The following is a 20,987-nucleotide window of genomic DNA, read 5'->3' as shown; positions in this document are numbered from 1 at the left end:
ATCTTAATTTCTAAAGAAGCAGCAGTGAACCCTTCTGAATGTAGCACCTCCCTTAGCAATACTTAACCCTGAATGAACAATTCGTTTGATTATTAAATATTTTTTTCACTAAAGTAATTGTTAAAAAAAAAAATTAGAGGGGTAAGACAATGGTCTAAATCCTAATTGAGCCCCTGAGGGGGACAGGGTGAATTATTTGCGAGGCTCCTGAGTCCTCTCCCCAAACACCCAGGGCCTTCGCCAAGCGGCCAAGTATTTCGCTTGTCCTGGCGGTGCCAGGTGAGCCCCCAGCCGCTGAGAGGCCGCGCTGGAACTGGCCGCGTCTGGCGCGCAGTGGCAGCCGCGGCTGCAGGTTGTTACGCTTCGCCCTTGGAGCCCGTGCGCCCTCGTGGCCTCCTGCCGATGCGCGTCCGGGGCCCGCAGGCAACGGGACGCGCGCTTAACCCGATCTGTCCAACTTCTGGGCCATTCCCGCGGCTTCTGAAGCCCTCCGGATCTCCCCACCCTCCACTCCCCCACACACCGCGCCAGGGCCCGGACTCGCTTCTCCGGGGCTCCGGAAGGGAAGGAGGCGTGTCCGGAGCAGGCGGGCGGGAGCAATATAAAAGTGCTGGCGGCGCGCCGGCCGGGGTTTCATTCGCCGCCTCGCGCCGGGACCGGGAGCGCCGCGGGAAGCACGGGCCGTGGAGAGGGCGCTGCGCTCGGGCTACCCAATGCGTGGACTATCTGCAGCCGCTGCCCGTGCAATATGCTGGAGCTCCAGAACAGCTAAACGGAGTCGCCACACCGCTGCCTGGGCTGGATCACAGCGCTGCCTTTCCTTATGAAGAAGACACAAGTGAGTAGGGCGCACCCGGGAGCTCGCCGGCTCTCCAAGAAAATCGCGCCCGGAGGCCGGCGCGTCCCGGCACTAGCTGCCTGGGCGTACCGGGCTGTGCCCGCCGGACCCGCCGAGGAGGTGCGGGGGAGGCGGGCGTGGCGTGCGAGCCCGAGCCGCCCGGGCCGGGTGAGCCCGGGAGAGGAGGAGTGGGAGTGATGAGAGGGAGCCGGTGCCAAGTTCGCAGCCTCAGCCGCTAAGTTTGGAGCTGTCAGTGCGAACCGCAGTTCCTGTAAGGAGGAAGGCTCTGCTCTTTGGTCGGAGAGTTTTAAGTTATCGCGGAAAGGCATGTCTTTGCACGGGAGACATTTTCCCTCGGATTCCGGGAGGTTACAAAACAGCTCCCCGTACGCCACACTTCGCTCGCTCGCCCTCGCACCCAGATTTCTGTGCAGTCCCCAAGTGGGCTCGGGGCTCGGGGGGATGCGGGTGCCGCCGCAGGAGCGAAGCCGACCTCGAGTTCCTTAGCAGCGCTCCGCGGGGCAAAGAACCTGCCTGGCCCACCGCGGAAACTTGGTTCCCGCAGCATTGGCGGGTGTGCAGCTCTGGGGGAGCTCTCCGGAGAGCTCTGGATGAGGTGATACCTCCACATTGCGCCCACCTTCTTTCATTACAGAATAGAAAGTTTTTCTTTTTCTTTTTTTTTTTTTTAAATGGGCACCTCTAATGATAGTTGTTGAGGGAATTCTCAGTGCTGCTAAATTGTGATTATACACTTAAACACTGGGTACAACACCGCCCAGGGGTACAATTAGATACCCCCCCCCCCCAACCCCGTTGAAGCAGATATGTGGCTTGTCATTTAGAAAGGACCCCCACGGTGCTCCTATCCACAGTTCTTTTCACCCCTGCAGTTCTTCCTTACCCCTTCCCACTTCTCCCCTTTGGGATTGTGTGTGTCTGTCCCGGGCTGGGTAAGGCTGCGCTTTCACCCCCCAGAGGTTCTAGCTGAGATTGCAATTCCTGAAATGTGTCGAAGGGGTAGAAGTGTTGGGGGATGAGGGAAACCGTCAGTGAAGAATGAAGGCATCAGTGTGGGGGAAATGCTGTATTAAAGGATGCGCTTCGTATCATATGTTAAATAGATGTCTAGGCTTGGGGGATGTACACATTCAAAAGGAATCGGGAAGAATCAAGGTCGTTGAGCCCGTGTGGAAAAGAGCAGGGGGAAGGGGCATAGCCTGGCAGAAAGGTTCCTAAGGTTTCTAGGGCAGAGGCCTAGGAGGAGGGGAAGGGAGTGCATTTCCCTTCTTGCAAGCAGGCTGGTCTACAGGCAGAGCATTGGAGGCCACACCTGGGGTCTCCACGGTGTGCTGCTGACATGCAAGTGGTCAAGGCTGGCGAGGAAAGAGAGGTTACAATGTAATTACTTGATTTGTACACGTTTTCTGCTTTGCAGGAATGATATGCACGAGAGCATAGAACCCACTCCCTGTTATAGTCGCATCTGCTCACATGAATGGTAGTGGTGAGATCTGGGTGGAGAAATCTCTATCTACCAGTTCAGAAAAAGAGCCTAAACCTCCCTATTTAAACAAGAGCACTGGAGACAGATCAGGTTAATGACCAACACTCCAAAGGAGGGCGACATACTATCATGTCACTTTGAGTGTCAGTAGGATTGATGATCCTTGCACCCTTGCTTTGCGAAACACATGTGAGCTCTGTAATCTTCTTTCTCACTCTGATTAAATGGCTGTGTAAATCTGATTACATGGAATAATTCCATTGGAAACTAGAAAGAGGTCAATCTGGCCCGAAACGCCATGGTGTTGGTGACCAGTGCTGCCAACCAGGGTCATCTGAGATAGCTAAATATTTTAGAAATGTGACCTGCTCAGACCAAGTTAAAGTGCAAGCCCTTTGGGGGAACTTGCTGATGTTAAAGGACTCGCAGGCATAGGAAGGCAGTGCCCTTGTTGAATGAAGGCATTCATTGCCTGGGATCTAATGACCTTCAAGGTTTCCTTTAAGGATACTTCTAGCAATTCCACATTCTTGCCACTGAAAAGGGGGACACTAGAAATAGTATGAAATCAATAACATAATCTGTGAAAATGAGGGGGAGAGGGATTAGATCCTCGTCAATATCACTAAATTTTCTAATCCAAAAGGTACAAGAAATTTCCTGTGCAACTCTGTATGGATGGAGAGTAGCATGAGCAAATCAAATATTAAGAAGTAAGATGAATTGCCAGCAAGGGATATCTACTAAATCAATAGTTTCAATGGTCATTTATAAAGATAGCCTCAGTAAGAGAGTTCTATTTTAAGGCAAACAGTTTTTTTCTCTCTCAGTATATATTACCCAAGATATAAAATTAGAACTTAATAAAAGCAATAATAATAGTAAACTTTAATTGCAATTATGTAGCTCTCCAAGAATCACAGGTCCACCAGATGTTCTGGCCTTTCAGTTAAGCTAAATAAGTGTGAAAATTCCATCAAGAAACAATTGGGATTCAATAAATGATTCTTTCACTTATTTAACATTTGAATGGACTTTAGCATTAAGAAAATAATTACATGGACAATAGCTATGAGGAGCAATTATAACAAATTTAACCACAAGTCTACAGAAATGAATGCATTTTTCAGATTTCTGATTGCATTTTATTTATATTGTACGGTTTTGCAGTTTGAAGGAAATTGTGGCTTAGGTTCAGAAAGAACATCTATTTCGATCAATAATCATTTATTTTAATGTAACACTCTGTATATTAAATAACAATTGGACAATATATTTTGCAAGACCATTTTAAAAAGTGCTATCAACTTAATGGGCCTGATGCCCGATTTATTGATATACTCACATTTTAGTTTTGAGATGGTTTGTGAGAGTTTTTGCTACTGCTGTCAGTTTTAAAAATATTAAGGAAAAAAATCCATCTTGCTAACAGTGTAAAAAAGGCCATTTTAGGCATACATTAGTTCTCAGAGAAGCAAATAGACTGCTTTTTAGCTTTTGTTGTTCCAAGAAAACATCCCTCTTTTGTCTGTATGAGGATGTCATTTGGGTGATAATGCAAGTTTGTAGAAAAAAAAATTATGAAAAGAGCATTTTCTCATCTTATCCTTAAAGTCACTCCATTTGGAATGTATGCTTTGAATAATTCTATTTTGTGGAGCCTTTAATTGATACATTCTGCCAAGATTTTAAAACTCAAGTGCTAAGTCAATTACATTTAACATAAAAACAAGGAAATAACCATATGGAAATCTGAAGGCCTGAGCCAAACCAATTAAAATTGCTAAATTTTATTTATGTCTAACTGCTGATTTGAACATAGCAAATTGTGAATCACATTTGTTCTTTAATGGTAGGTGATGGGCATCTTCCCATCACCAGGGGGGAAAAAAATCCCTGCCCAAATGGCTAGTCTGAATATTGGAGGTTCTATGCACAGTCTGCACTCCACGTGCCCTTCCCACCCATGTCCGGGGAGCGCCTCGATGTAGTGGACACACAATGTGTGTCATGTAGCTCTAGCTTTTGAAGACTTAGATTCTAATTCCTGGTTCACCACCGGTGAGACAAACGACCTTAGGCAAATGGTTAAACTTCTTGGGAATCCCATTTTGTTAACTGTATGATGGTTATAAAATAGCCATAAAGAGTTTTCTCACCTGGTGGTTGTAAGGATTAAAGGAGATTTTATATATATCTTTATCCCAGCACAGTGGCTTACTGTAGTTACAGTCTGAATGTATTGTTCCTGAGAATAGAATTGCCTGCTGGTTAACTTAACAACCAGAGAAAAACGGACTATTGCAGGTAAATGGTGCTTCACCAGCAAAACAGACAGACAAATCTGAATCTGTGGATTCAGTGCTGCCCATTGCAGGCGGATGTCTGTTTATAGACTGTAATGAACACAGAGCAAACTAGGAATGTATGAAAACAAAGGCTATATGTGGCATCAAGGATGTTAAATCCTTTGAAAGTAAAAATGAATGAGAGAATTAGAATTGAAAATAGAAATAGAAAATGGACATATCACCGCCATCTCTGATTCACTTCCATATTTCCACACTCTTGCTTTCTGAGTTCCCCTTGTAGGATGCTGAGGGTTTATTTTGTTAGAGACTGGAGACTTAGCTTCCTATCCCTGGTGTTCCTGCACTTGCTCTTCTGAGTGAGGCCATGCATTCATTTCTGCATGGTGTCCTTTTTGTCTTTCCCAGGCAACATGCAGTGACATTTTTATCCATTATGCAAGTTTGAGAGATTTTTGTTTTCCTTTTCTTGATTATCTTAATGTTCCCTTTTGTAAATTAGGGTAAGGCATTTGGATGTAAATCAATCTTAGGAGTGATCTTTTATCTCTTTTTCTAGTACATGAATCCAACAGCTGCAGGGGACTGCTTTTGGGTGTAAGTCACCTGTGTAGTCAGAACATTTATGAAACAAATTGAGGCAACACCAGGATGCTTTTGTAATGTATGCTGTTTTCAAGGTTAGTTTGTATAGACTTTGTCTCATAGAAACCATTGACTCTATCCTTACTGATTTTTAGATGCAGCAGAATGTGTTCTTCCTTTTTCCTTGACTATGGGCACAGGAAGAACTGTTTACAGGGGCTGGGAGTTTGAGGGAATTGTTATTATCACATCTCTATCTATTTCCTCTGTCCAGAAAAAAAAAAAAAAAGGAGGTAGTGGGGTGTGTTTTTCTTATAATTAGGCCTCATGGTTCTTTTTTTTTTTGAGATCTCAATGTGTGTCATCTAAAGGAAGACTGTTCTTTTTTTATTTTTTTTATTTTTTATTGATTTCTTACAGAGAGGAAGAGAGAGGGATAGAGAGTTAGAAACATCGATGAGAGAGAAACATCAATCAGCTGCCTCTTGCACACCCCCTACTGGCGATGTGCCCGCAACCAAGGTACATGCCCTTGACCAGAATCGAACCTGGGACCCTTGAGTCCACAGGCCGACGCTCTATCCACTGAGCCAAACCGGTTTCGGCGGAAGACTGTTCTTTATGTTGCTTACATTTTACTGTTTTCCTAGGCAGCCACATTGACTTGGATATTAGGGGATGGAGTTCTTTTATTAGGCTGGATACTAAGTTGCGTGACTTTGGAAAGAGATTTGAATCTCTTCCAACCTCAATTTCCTCAACTGTAAAACGAGAAAGTAGGACTAGGTGATTTCCAAGTGCCTTGCAGTTCTAAAATTTTGAATGTACTAGTAAAATAGAGGCTGGAACCAGATGGCATTTAAGCATCCCTTGGTTCTGAGATTTATGTAGCCATTGCTTTGGTGTGAATACAAATGATAACCATTGTTTTATGATTATGACCCAGCCAATGGGGAGAAAGAGATTTAAATTTAGACTGTTCTGCTTTTAGCCATTCCACCTGCTCCTTGGCATTTCTCTCTAACAAGAATGGTATTTACACTTTGCTATATTAGCAGTATCCATTGTTGAAGAAGATCGTTACCTTCTCTCTTGTGATCTTTAAATCCTCTAAGTAAGGAAGGATCCTAAGGCAAAGTCAGGCGACCAGAGGACATAGGCTAACAAAGGCAATGAGTGCCTCCCCGGGCCTGCTTGTCTCTTCTGCTCCTGCAGGCTCCAGTGTCTGGGTGCATGCAGTAGGCATGGAGAGAATCTGATCATGTAGCAGAAAGGCATTGGTGGGGAGCATCGGGGGAATGGGTCCTGTGCTTGGCTCTTGCTCCAGCGCCAGCAGTCACTGAGGCTTAGGCAAGTCTTGGACAAGTCCTGGGCGAGTCACTGATCTTAGTAGTATCTCTGGCCCACTCCCTAGCAGGAACCCTCAGAAGCCAGGGAACACGGGCTGGAAAAGGAGGGAGCAGGCCTGCTGCCTCAGGGAAAGATTTTTCTTGTGGAAGGCACTTGGCTGAGGATTTTCGCAGGTTCAGTACCTTCTCGGGAACACCTCTCACCTACCTCCTTTCCTGAGCTTCTCTCTAGAACTGACCGCTGAGAGTTGGGGCAAGCCCAGTAACCAGCAGCTGGTTTTCCTTAGCCACCAGGAGCCAGGACAGTCCTTTTCTCATTGTGGACAGGAGGCTATTTGAACGTCAGCTGGACCCCTCCGCCAGCCAAGAGAGCAGGGATTCTTCAGAAAACTGAGCAGTGGCAGTGACAGAAATGCTGTTCTCCTCTAAGCACAGGCAGGGTCTAGAGGGCTGCCCACTGAAACCACGTTCAGCATCGAGGCAGTGATCCAGACCCTTACAAAGGCAGCGGTAGCTCTCTATCCAGGCGCAGGAATTCAGCACTTGACTCTGCAGATGCAGCTGTTGCCTTGGTGCTCTGAGTGCTGTAGATTAGACTGTGGGCATGAAGGGGGCAGCCAGGGTGCCTTTTCTGTGTTCTGGGTGCACAGAGAGTCACTCAAAATGGGCAGTTGCCCTTCAAAGAATGCCTTTGCTCTCTAGGGTGACAATGCGAAAGGGCACAAAAGAGCAAGAGTAAAGCCATCCTCAGCTCCTCAGCGTTCACTTGAAAAAGAAAGCCTCAGCCTCCTTCACCTTTGCAGAACCTGTCCCCCCCCCACCCCACCCCTGAAAACGCGTAGTGTGGCAGGCTGCAGACCTGGGAGGACCCAGCACAGTTTGGTGGGGGGCCTTGTTTACGCATACTCTGTTGCCCTTTCAGGAGCAGGATTTCATCTTCTGAACAAAAGCACTGTGGGTGCTTAGAACTTTTGCCTCTTTTTCAACTTGACATAAAATCTCTGAAGCCAACAGTCTTTCCATTTATCTCACAACTGGCCTAGAATGTGGTCCTAAAGGGTAGTTGAGTGTTTTGAGTAAGCCGGGTCACCTCTAAGAATTACAATGTAATAGGGGCTGCCTTTTGTGAGGGACCCCTTATGCCGAGTTTTCTGCTGTTTCCTGGGAGTCCCTTTCTCAAGGCCTTTCTAGACAACTGCCTTGTGAAAGCACTCGGATTCCTCGATTCCCAAGCAGAGTGTTGCAGAGAAATGGGTTGTGTTATAAATTCCTTGCTCCTCTCCTGGCATGTGTTGTCCATATGGATGGCTGTTCAGATTTACATTAACTGCTGAACTTGAGATGAAGAGGAGGGAGGGAGGGTAAAAGTGTTTCATATAAAGTGATTTCTAATGTCATCTAGAAAACCCAAGGATTGCAAAACAAACCTCAGCAGTCACACATCATTATTTATGGTTCTATGTAAACCTACAATTTAATGCTTCTGATATAGTCAACACATTAGGGATTTCCATTTTTGATGACCAGCTAAAACCTCTGTGATTGCTTTAGTTTGGATCTCTGGCGATTTAGAAAGCTGCTCTGTTCAGCCAGGCCTACCCAGAGGTCTCTGATGCGTTCTGTTAAGCTGAGGACTGACTCTACCATGTAATTCTACTTGTTAGAGAGGGCGCATGGCTTGTGCTTTCTGCCTCCAGGTGGTCCAAAACGGGCATTGAAATGCAGAGATAATAAAGGCATTCGTTAGAAAACATTCATGAAAAATGAAAGAGAGGTTATTAGCATGTTTTTAATATTGTATGACATTAATTTTATGTACAAAAGCACTACAAAATAGGGTTTATGTTATTTCTTCATTATTTTGCAACAAATTATAACATTAAAACAATATTCTTAACCCCTGCCCAGGAAAGTATTTTTAAAACTTTAGTACATGTATTTTTTTTTTTTATATAATGTGCCATGGCTATAGTACTCTATACCTTAATAATACTTAGAAAATAGTGGATTGCCTTTTTCTCCCCTTTTGAAACTTGAATCTTTTTTATTCTTAAACAACTTTAATAGGCTTTTAAAGTCAAAACTGATTTGACCATTTATTGTTCCACTTCTGTACAAATGTCGCACATAAATGATTCAGCATGAAGGAAAGGATTTACTGTAGTGTGTGTCAAAATTTTGACATTTAAATGTGTAGCCATTTTAAAGAGTTTCTATCATTGTTTTATAAAATCAAATCTCCCTGCTAATAAGATCAACCAGAGTGGCACTCAGTAGAAAACAGTTCCAAGATTAATTAATTGGGAGAACTTTTCTTCTGGGAGGTAGGTCCGATTTTTTTTTAAAATCCCATTTCACAGATGAGGAAACTCAGATAAGGTCCTTCCCCTGCCAACTCCACGTGTTTATTGCCAAGAATAACACCCAACAAGATTTAGCTGGCACAGCACAGTGCGTTAGTGTGGCTTGTTCAGTGCCTCAGAGATACAGATTCTGTTTACAGGAACATGGAATCAAAAGCAAATGCAAGTCAGATATTAGAAACAGCTGCCAGTGATAGAATTTGGACCAAAAAATTTTTCGTAATTCCAATTGCCTAGCAGAGTGGCTCATATCAGGTACTCCTCGTGTTGTGGAAGGAGTAAATGCCTGATTTAGATTGTTAGGTGCTGATATACTTTTTTGAGGCTTTTTTCCTTTCTTTTCTTTTTTTAAACAAGGCAAATTTTTAAAAATGTTTAAATTGATTTTAGAGAGAGGAAGAGAGGGGGGAGAGAGAAAGAGAAACATTGATGTGAGAAACATCATCAATTGGCTACCACCAGTAGGTGCCCTGACTGGAGTTCCAACCCACAACCTAGGTATGTGCCCTGACTGGTAATAGAACCCTCCACTTTTTGATGTATGGGCTGACAATCCAACCAACTGAGCCACACCAGCCAGGGCAAAACAAGGTACATTTTTAACTACTGTGCTGGCTCTACTATATACACAAATGTGTTTGGTTGATGATTATAAAGGCTACTTTGTTCACCACATATAGCATTATTTTCCATGAATATGCAATATCATTTACTAAGCAAACACTGGGTTGAATTATAGATCAAATATAGTATTGGTTCTGCCATGGACTAGCTATGTGACCTTCAGTAGGTATTTTTCTCTGACCTTTACTTTCCCAATCTTTAAAATGGGTGCAGAAATAACCACCTATTAGTAGTATTGATTGAGATAGACTATCTAAGGGTACAGTGACTTGCAGTTAGTACATAATCGTTTCCTTTTCTGCTAAAATAGTGAATCATGAAATATTATAGCAAATCCAAATGCTGTAAGAAATGCATTCATTGTTAGCCATCTCTGCTTTTGCATGAATAAATAAAATAATCCTTAGAGATTAATAGCATAACTTCCTTATGTTATCTGCCTTCTTGAATACTCATAAGTACTCTTAGCAAATTAAACAAAATTTTCCTTCAATTTTATCTCCTTTACCTTTCCCCCCTTCCTGTGAAAGGAAAGTTATACAAACCAATCCAAAAGACAAGCAGATTAAAAAGAGAAAGCAGTTTATTGAATAAGGAAATAATAAGAGTAGTTGATAAGTTAATATATACTTGTTGATTACGCACCATGATGAGGTACAAACTGCACAGGTACATCTCATTTGATTCTAGCCCCCAAAAGTTATAAAGTAAATACTGTTGTTGATATCACTTTTTTAAATAAATAAGGAACCTAAAGTTCAGAGAGTTTAAGAAAACATGCCCTTACCAAAAAAAAACAAACACAAAAAAAAAACACCATGCCCAAAATTAAAAGAAGAATAAAATGCAAGTAAGCGGAAAAGCTTGGATGTGAAGCCAAGGCTGTTGAGTTGTAAAGACTCGATTCCACTTAGCCATGTTTAGGTATATTCATGCATGTTCGTGCAGTCTGTACAGTGTGAGCTTTTTTTGTTTTAATTTGTCTGTGGAGATGATAGCTTTTAGTTGTACCTGGTATAGGGAGAAGACTGAGGCAGGAAAGCTGAGCTTCTGGGTGAGGGACAGGTAGCTTCTGACCCAGCTCCTCAGTCCCACCAGGAGACAAATGGTTGTGGGAGCAACGACACTCACACAGTCAGGGCATCTGCCTCTCCCTCCTCAGTCTCCTCAGCTGTCAAATGGGTGCGTCATCTGACTGCTGTGAGGGGGGCCCTTATAAACTGTAAAAGGGCCATTTCACTTTATGGAATTGAGAATTACTGTCTAAACCTTGGTGTCTTTAAAATAAAATTGTACTTTTGTCTGCAGGTTTTAAAATATTTTAAAATGGTGTTTCGAAATACACTTTTAGTAAAAAAGATGCTCAGGAATCACTTTATTCAATCGGTCCTGATGCTATTTTCACGCTGTTTTCAAAAGCAACTCTCTAAGTGGCTGTGAGCATATTAGAAAACTATTTGATAATGATATCTTTATGCTTCTGCCTGTTTTTCAAAACTACCAGCCACTTAAGTTAGGACCTTTGCTCTGTCATTCATTTTCTGCTTTGACACTACGATTTTTTAAACAAATGACTAGGGCAGTGATGGGCAACCTTTTGAGCTTGGTGTGTCAAACTTCGCCAAAAAACTGAGCATAACTCAGGTAGTGTGTCACTTTGAGGAAAAAACGTTATTTCGCAAATGTTTCATCCTCGGCATGTGGCCGCCTCAGCGGCCGCGTGTCATCAGAAATGGCTACACGTGTCAGTGCTGACACGCGCGTCATAGGTTCGCCATCACTGGACTAGGGGAACACCCTTGTCAGCAGCATCGCTATGGGACTTACTCATCAGCTTAGTGGAAACAAAAATGTTAGCTGAAAGGTCCTGGCATCATCCGAACACAGATGGTGGAGACGGCACGGCAGAGGTATGATGGACTGGGCAGCCCGCAGCTGGACAGCCTGCTGTGGTTGGCTCAGCACGAGATCTCTGAGCCTCAGTTTCCACAGCTACAAAACATGGACAGCAAGAGTACACTTCTCAAAGATGGCCATGAAGATACAATGAAATAATCCACAGAAAAGCCTTCCGTCCAGCACTTGCACGTAGGAAATACTAAATAAACGCTTACTGTTATCCTTAGCCTTCAGCAAATGGTAAGCTTACCAGGGTGGTGACTCCTTTTCTAAGGAAAGTGCCTTTACAAGTTTCCGCTGTCTGAATGGAAGGGAAAGCTGGAGCCATTTATCCAAATAACTCGGGCTTTAAATTCACTGTAGTCCTGAATAATTTGATTGTTTTCATTCCCTATTATAACAAAACCAGAAAAAGAGCTAAATGTGTATAATTATATCTCAAGATAGTTTACCTAGAGCGAAGTTACTTCTTTCTATCATGCGCCAAGGTCACCGAGCGAATCCACACAGAGGAGCTGGCTTCCGAGCCAGGCGGCCAGCAACCAGAGCCTGCATTCCTGAACTCTGTGCTGTCCCTAGAATTGGGGGGGCCCGAACATGAGTCCTTCCCATGAATTGGTGAGTGATCTCCTGCTTTTCCCTATCCAGGAGGAGAAGTCATTTTTCACATTAACGGAAATATAGCCTCTTGTCAAGGGAGAATGGAAGGAGCATGGCTTTTGGGTCAAAAGCACCTAAGCTTTACCTCTGGCTCTTGACCCCAGCTTGCCAAGAGATCGTATGCAAATTACTTAACTCTGCTTCACCTTTTCTTAACTGAATTTCCTCTTCTGTAGGATGTCCTAATAATACTTTGCACCTCTCCTCTCTCCTTTCCTCCCCCCACTTTCCTCCCTATTCCTATCATCCCTCCCTCTTATTCTGGTCCCCTTCCTTCTTTACCCTTTTAACCTAGAAATAGTACGTTATATACCTGCCTGTGACTGTCCCTCACAGATGTTTACTATAATAAAAAAGGATTTTCCAGACCTAATCCATGTTTCCCAACGATACCGTGAATTATGTTTGCGCAGTGTTTGGCCCATTGATCGCACAGACACTTGAAGGAGCATGGACTTTGGAGTCAGACCGAAGGCGGCCTAAGTCCCAGCTCTATTATTCACCAAGACCGTGCGCCTGCTATTTGCTTTCTTTCTCTAGGCCCCAGTGCCCTCATATGTCTAATGGGGCAATAGTACGTAGAAGAATACAAAGATTCAATGAGATAGTATATGGACATTGACCCAGACCTGATGTTCAGTAAGTGGCGTCTCTAATCTTTAGGGACTGGATTATGCCAGCAGACAGATCAGACTGTCTACTCTGTCTGTTTGCTGCGTTTGTGTGATGGCTGTAGTAATGAAAAACCCGCGGCCAATGAAAAGCCCGGGGAGATTAGGGCTGACCATGGGAAATGAGATTGTGTAACGGTGAACTGAGATTAGTGAAGGGTCTGGATCTCGGTCTGCGTGGATCTTTGGAACTAAGGATGCTCACACGCGCCTTGGCTGCCTCACAAGTTGTAAGAGGCAAAGAGGTGATTGATAGAGCAGTTCTCTACAGACCAGGAGGTTCCATTCATAGGCCTAGGGTCATATTATCCTTCTAAGCCTTGAGTGACGAAAAAATCTAAACTTTGTAAATTCACGAAAGCTTTGTGTTTATTAATGTCTTCCAAAAGGAGCCTCAAAGTATTTTATGTATAGTATGTATTAACAACTTTGCAGACTCAGATCTGGAGTCACGTCTTTTGGATGACTCTAAGTCACTTAATTCTGCTAACATTCTGATTTTCTCATTTGTAAAATGAGGTTTATAATGGTGTCTAACTCCTTAGGTGTTTGTGAGGATTAAATGAGCCAATACATGAGAAGGGCTAGTACTGTGCCAGATACCCCGAAAACCTCGGTAAATGTTAGCTGCTGTCAAGCAAAATTCACTTTTACATTTACAGTCCCTTTCTTGGGGGGAGGGAGGGGTGGGGTGGTATGTGTTGAATTTAGTAAGTGTGTATGATCAACAGTTTGGGATTGTTTTCATTACGAATTCAGGGTTTATTTTCTTATGGGTGATTGTGTTTAGAGTTTAAGGGATTGATTGTCCAGGTTAATCTTTGAGTAAGTTTTGTATCCATCAAGACAGACTCGAGTTCCTTTTATCAGGCCATTACTTCAGGTAAACACACATTCCATTCTCTGACAGAACATTAAACTGTTATATTCCTTTTGATGGAGTGCTGACTTGTCCAAGCATTTGTGACAGAAAACAGCTTCTGTTTTCTGACATTGTACAACTTAAGGCTTTTTCTAGAGGTTTCTTGACTGAATCTTTGACTGTCGCTACCTCAACAATCAAGCTACCAACCCAGAAATGTGGAAATGTGTGAGTTCAGAGTAGGATCTCAGACAAAAACTTGAATCAAGACTGTAAAATCAAGAATTGAAAAATCTCTTTAAATCAGAAAAAGGAAAAAAAAAAGTTAAGTCCATTCTTTTAAGGACTAAAGTAGAATGAGACAGAGTCATTGGCCTGAATTATTTTTAAAAATTGCTTAGAAGAGCTGGATTACAAAGGGGCCTAATTTTGCATCTTTCCCTGAAAATGCATGTCCTGGCATTTGAGAGGTAATACAGGAAAGACAAGAATGTGCTGACAACACAAATCCAGCCGTGTGGTGTTGGTATATAGTTTAGTCCCTCCCAGGGTATTCATTTCATTATCCAACAAAATGAGTGGTGAATTCTGTCATTTTAAAGATTCTCTCACACATACAATCTAGAGATATGATCGAAGTCTGACCATGCATCTACCTTGGTTCAAATCCTCCAATGACGCTGCACTACCTGAAGGGTGAAGTCCAAACCCTCAACAATTATACAGGTTCTCTGGGACTTGGCTGGTGCTTATCTCTGCCACTCCCCAGATGGTAAATTTCATTCCTGTGTCACCTACCTGTGAACGGTGGTACAGCTGCGTACTCACCACTTAGTCTCAGAGGCCCTGACAGCCTCTCCCGTTGTCTAGCTGAGATGGTTCCTCCTCACACAAACCCTTCCTAATGTCTGTTTGCCCTTCTTCCCTGCCCCCATCCCCACTGTGTTTAGTGATCTTACCCTGTGCTCCTGTAGCATTAAGAAAAAGTGTGTGCTTAAAGCATACACTAATCATCATTTTACTTACCTGTCTACCTGCCTAAATTACCCCATGTGGGTACCCCCAGCTGGTGGCACAGCACCAAAATCTTGGTAAAGATTTTCTGAACCAAACTGTGAGTTAGTGAGTCATGCCAGGTGTATGTGTGACTGAATCATTTACTGTCAGCATTCTGAATGTGTATCAGCATTCTACTGATGGATGTGGGTATTTAGCAACTTTGTGCTTACTGACCTCGTTGACATGCGGTTGATAGTGAGGCGGTGACTTGTAAAGTAGGAGGAACATTAGAACTGCTGGTAGGCACTGATGACAATAGGAAGCAAACCTAACTGTGCATGCAACACTGCTCTACACAAACACACATTCTTCAAATATAATTCTGCTCGGAGGAAGAAGTAATAAATGGGCCAGTTGGGTTGTAGAAGAGAGTGGAGACCAGGATTTAAAAAAGATGAAGCTGAGGCAAGTTGCTTGGCATCTTTGAGGAAATAACACAGTAGTTGAATGGCAAGGACCAGCTGGTGCTTGCTAATTTCAGATGTTTAAAGGGTTGATGAGCCAGAAAAGATTTTAAGACATAGTGCTGTTGATGATGAAGAAGGAGATGTTGATTTTGATGCTCATTCGGTGTGTGAGGTTCCGAGCTAAGTGTGTGGGTTACACGTTTTAACTCCCCTAATTCTCTCCACCTGTGAGGGTGGTAGTGTGATTATTCCATTGTATAGAAGGGGAAGGTGGGCTTAGAGAGGTTGAGCAAGTTGCACAGTGTCTCACAATCAGACATCATTAAATCTGATCTCTGTGCTCCTCCTAATCCCTTGCTTGGTGCTGCTGTCATCTCCCCTCTTTTGCCTAGATAAGATATTTTTGATAGATAATAATAAGACTGATACCTACAGTAAATGGATTCTTCTTCCCAAACTACCACCCCCCCCTTCAAAATGCTTCCTTTCATATATTTTTCCACAGTTTGTGCTGGTTAATAGTTAGCCAGTGCAATAGACAAGAATGGTATGTTGTGTAGTTTTGCATACTGTTGTGTATTATCTCTGTCTAGAAAGTCATGAAAGACAGAAAAAGTGACAATATGAGAATTTTTAGATGGTTCCATCTGAATGGTATTTATGGATATAAAACAGATGTGGTTAAGCAATTCCAACAAAATAATGTTTTAGTACTTAAGATCAAAGATATATTTAAATGTGGAGGAAGGAAGTTGGAGGATTAACAAAAAATGATGTTTTCAAATTTCACTTGTGGTTAGAAGACACCCATTTAATCTGTGATCAGAAGTTACCAAGGCAATCACAGTACTGCCTTAAAACACAGTGCTCTATACAGTGATTTTATGTCCTTAATAGATTAATTTGCAGGATACTCTTTGGATGCCAAGTTTTCAAAGTTCTGACATTTTAAAAAAGTTACACAAACCTGTACCATGGCCTATTTTCATTTGTATGTGTGTGTTTTTAAACTTAACTCCAATGAGGTTTGTTTTGTTTTAAATATACATTTTTATTGATTTCACAGAGGAAGGAAGAGAGAGAGAGAGAGAGAGAGAGAGAGAGAGAGAGAGAAAGAGATGATGAGAGTGAATCATTGATCGACTGCATCCTGTATGTCCCCCACTGGGGATTGAGCCCACAACCCTGGCATGTGCCCTTGACTGGAATCGAACCCAGGAACCTTTAGTCCGCAGGCCTACGCTCTATCCAATGAGCCAAACTGACTAGGACTATTTGTATGTTTTTGTTAATCAGGTAATCTTGGTTTGGGGTGTACAACTGAAAGGTTAATATTCCTGGCACCCATACAGCTTTTAAAGTCTTAAATAATATCCTATCCCAGAGAGCAAAGTCTCCCTCCTGCCTCAGTTTACAAATAGAAGCTCCAAAGAGTACCATAAATGAGAAGAGGAGCTAACATACCAGAATTAAGCAATGAAGTAGATGTGCAAAATGGTTTGTGCAGATTTGGCTCCTAAATCTTCCAGCAGCTGCAATATATCTTTTAAATTTCATTGAGCTGGATCCCACAGCTCACAGGGTCCTCTCTCCATTTCCTGGGAAGTAAGTCCCCATTCTCTCCCATGTGGTGGGAGACTCTCTTTGCTTTCCAAGCAGTGCTCCTGTTTACTGTTTACATTTATGCTTCCATCTCCGTTTGATTCCTCAGCAAAGCAGCTGCTTTGAGGAGCCCACAGGATTGTGATGGTTATTTCCTACTCAACCCTCTTTTCTGCCCAAAGGGCAAAGTTCCTTTTCTTTTCTTTTTTTTCCCCAACATGATTGAAAGGACTTGAGGGTTTAAAGTATATTCTTCATTTGATTTTTACACTAGGGAGCTCAGTTGATAATCTTCCTGACTCTTCTTCAAGAAAGAATTTCAGAACATAAAATTGTTTACATTTACTTTGAAGGTTGTTAATTTGGAACTTTTTAAAAATAATAAAAGGTGTGATGCCAGTACTCACATCCTGATAGATTATAAAAAGCCTTCTTTTGTTTCTGTTATATATCTTCTTTTCTCTACTGAATTTGGAGTCTCCTCCTACATACTGGAATTGTGGAGAATGGTAAGCATAACTGCCTGGATATCATGGTGGAAAAGCAGAATAAAAGAAAACAAGTCATGTGAGAGGAGAGCAGAAATCCTATGCCCATATTACTCTGAAGAAAAGGTAGCTGATTTTATTCTTTAGTCAAACTAGGAATGGGTCTGGATGGCATAAAGGATTCAGTTCTCTGGGGTTTTTTTGGGTTGTTGTTTTGTGTTTTGTTTTTGTTTTTTTGCCTGCTGTAGTAAGGATGACAGATAGAAGACAGTTAGCCAATGCTTTGGGAAGAGATAAGATTAGCATTTGAAAGCTCAACCAGTGTTATCACTTATGAACATGTTAGCTTTCAAATGAAATCATATTCCTTGTGTATTTCCAGTGCCAAATCACCATGATTAATTTTTTTATGAATGGTTGTTTAAGAAATTTTGAGGGATTACAGCTCATTAGGGAAACAGGGAGAAATTTATAGTTGCATTTTATACTGAACTAGAGGCCCAGTGCACGAAATTTGTGCACTAGGGGGTGGGGAGGCCCTCAGCCTGGCCTGTGCCCTTTCGCAGTCTGGGAGCCCTCGGGGGATGTCCAACAGACGGTGCTGCCACAGAGGTGGGAGAGGCTCCTGCCACCGCCACTGTGCTCACCAGCCATTAGCCTGGCTTCTGGCTGAGCGGCACCCCCCTGTGAGAGTGCACTGACCAGGGACTGGGCCTAAACAGGCTCTCTGACATACCCCAAGGGACCCCAGATTGTGAAAGGGCACAGGTCAGGCCGAGGGACCCCACCAGTGCACGATCGCCGGGCTGGGGAGGGACGCAGGAGGTTGGCCAGCCAGGGAGGGACCATGGGAGGGCTCCAAGGTGTGTCCGGCTCATCTTGCTCAGTCCCAATCAGCCAGACCCCAGCAGCAAACTAACCTACAGGTCGGAGTGTCTGCCCCCTGGTGGTCAGTGCACTCATAGAGATTAGTTGACCAGTCAACTGTCTGCCCCCTGGTGGTCAGTGCATGTCATAGCAAGTGGTTGAGCGGCCTTAGAATATCATTAGCATATTATGCTTTGATTGGTTGAATGTGCGACTGGACACTTAGCATATTAGGCTTTTATTATATAGGATTCTAAGTAAACTACAGAATTGTAGACTTTTCACAGACTTTCATTGAACTTACTATAGGAAAGTACCTACATTTAAAAAAAAAAAAAATGTCCCTGCTGCCTTGGCCAGCGTGGCTCAGTTGCTTGGTTGGGCATCGTCCTGCTCATGGAAAGGTTGCCAGTTTGATTCCAGGTTGGGGCATGCCTGGGTTGTAGGCTCAATCACCAGCAAGGTGTGTGCAGGAGGCAGCTGATGTCTGCTCTCCCATCAGTGTTTCTCTCTCTTCCTCTCCTTATCTCTCTAAAAAAATGCAGTTAAATAAATAAATAAATAAATAAATAAATAAATAAATAAAGCTATGCCCCTGTTGGGTCAACTAAGGAAAGTAACTTCATATTATACTTACCTTTAGAAAGGGAGCTCTGGGGATTTTAAAGGCAGTTCAGCATTTTGGCTTATTGTCACAGTTTCTTGCCACATCTACAAGGAAAGGCATTTTCCACTGGTTGTTTACTTACTAAAAATTGTTTATTGATCTGTTTACTACCAGAAAAGCACTGCCTAGAGGCTAGAGATACAATAGTGAGCAAAACAGTTACATTGTTCCTGCTCCTCAAGGAGTTTACAGTCTATTCCTGGTTTTATATCCTAATTTTTCATTTCTCATGGAGCTAGAGAAGTATTTAAAGGTACAAAGACACACACACAAAATAAAGGTACAAAGAAAATGTTTAAAAGTTCAAACTGAGACCCATTTAGCCAATGTCATGTTTTGGATAATTAAAAGAATATTGTGACGTTACACTTGTCATCATTAGAATTTTGCAGTATTTTTAAAATTAAATCTTTATTGTTGAAAGTATTACAGCAATACTTTCTCCTCCCCTGCCCCCAGGAACCCATTGACCCCCAAATGTCTCCTTTTTCTCCCCATTGACCCTTTCTAGCCCACCCCCTTCCCCTTCCCCAGGACAAAACTCTTATGTTTATCCTTCGCTCACTTATTTAAAAAATATATTTGAGAGGCTTCTCTGTGCTCAGCACTGTTGTATGAACGAAACGGAAACTGAAAGAATCTGCCTTATGGTGCTCAAACTCAAGTGCAGGAAACGGATAATAAGCAAAACTGGTGGGTAATGTTGCAATGCCGTTGTGTGAATATGGACACCATCTGCTGAGGATTGAGTCCTGCATTATCCAGACTTGTCTGTGCCCCATTTCACATACTGAGTATATTCGCTTTTTAAACAGTTTGGATCTTGCTCCCACCGGGGTCTGCACTACATAAAAGAGATTTTGATCAGAGGAGCACTTTTGCGGCTATTTTAGAAGCAGTTTGCAATGCATGCAATCCACAGAAGTGAAGGAGCATGTATGTGAGTAGGGGTCAGTCTAAGGCACTACAGCTAAGGAGGAAGAACAAGACTAATAGAATCCTCACCCTCATGCCATTTACGTTCTTGTCAGAGGGACAAGCCATAAATGAATAAACTCATTGGGGTAGGAAGATAATTTCTGATGAAAATTTTATTGCAGTTGAAATAAAACAGTAATATGAAAGTTGAAGCTGCCAGTACTTAGGTTACCTGGAAAGGCTTATCTGAGAAGGTGATATTTGAACTGAATCCTGAATGAAAAGAAGGACTTGCCTCTTGCAGAGCCCAAGAGGGGAAAAGCTTACAGCACCAAGTGCAAAGGGCGTAAAGCAGTAATACATTTCAAGTGTTTGAGGAACGGAAAGGAGGCCAGTGTGGCTGGAGTATGGTGCGGGGAGAGGGCCTGGTAATGTGTGGGCATGGAGGCGGGCAAGGCTGCGTTACTTACCACCCTGTCGGCCTGGTCAGGAGTTCACACTTGATTGTAAATGTAATGGAAAGGCATTCAGAGAGTTTAAGCAGACAGCGGTGTTTTATATTCCCAGCAGACCACACTATTGGAAGGAAAAGTGTACAAGCAAAGAAGGCTATTTAGAGGGTGCTGTCAGTCTTCCAGGCAGGAGTTGATAGAGAGAAGGGAATGGTTCAGGATTCATTTTACTGCTAGAACTGAGAGGACCTGACAGACTGCATGTAGAAACCGAGTAATGGAGAGAATCGAGGCTGGCACCCTGATTTTTGCCTTGAACCACCATGCTCCCAGTCTGGAAATGACATTCCTGGGGATGATGGTTCTAGATACGGTTGAAAAGACATCAGTGATGATAACTGTAGTGGACATCTATGAAGGTGTGCTATTTTCAGGTACTATACTAAGTGCTTTAACACACGTAGCTCCATTTAATCCTCGACAAGGCTGTGAGGTGGGTTCTGTATTATGCACGTGTTACAGGTGGGCCAACTAAAGCACAGGACAAGGAAATAATTTTGCAAAGGCCACCAGGCTAGTCAGTGGCAGGAGATTAAAAAATTGGCAGCCTAGTTCTAGAATCACTGCCGCCCAGCCCCCTACTCTCTACTGTTCTTTTTTTTCCATGCATGGGTTAAACACACTGTTTTCTAAAACTGTCTTGGATTCCTGCTGAAGCTAAAGTTGACTTTTGAAACTCTGCAGTTTAGGTTAACATTCACCCATTGCCCAAACAACTGGGCCTCCCTTTTGCACCAGGTGGAGAGGAGCCTGCCTGCTTTGGGGGAGTTGATCCAATCCAAGCGCAGGGGGCAGTTTCA

General features: G+C 43.1%; 1 protein-coding gene across 2 annotated transcripts in view; it reads left to right on the top strand.

Moving 5' to 3' along the window:
- The first annotated feature begins 563 nt into the window (after window positions 1-563).
- The window catches only part of KITLG (KIT ligand), a 90,086-nt gene continuing 69,662 nt past the window's right edge, over window positions 564-20,987 (top strand). The window contains exon 1 of one of the 2 annotated variants that reach the window (XM_079775194.1): window positions 564-838. In XM_079775194.1, the coding sequence (XP_079631320.1) occupies window positions 824-838 (15 nt within the window). In that variant the 5' untranslated portion in view covers window positions 564-823. The remainder of the gene's footprint in view (window positions 839-20,987) is intronic. The other variant, XM_079775193.1, reaches the window with a different exon arrangement.

The sequence above is a fragment of the Cnephaeus nilssonii genome (assembly GCF_951640355.1).
Source record: "Cnephaeus nilssonii genome assembly, chromosome: 6".
In the NCBI taxonomy this organism is placed as follows: Eukaryota; Metazoa; Chordata; class Mammalia; order Chiroptera; family Vespertilionidae; genus Cnephaeus; species Cnephaeus nilssonii.
This window is presented reverse-complemented; position numbering and strand designations above follow the sequence as displayed.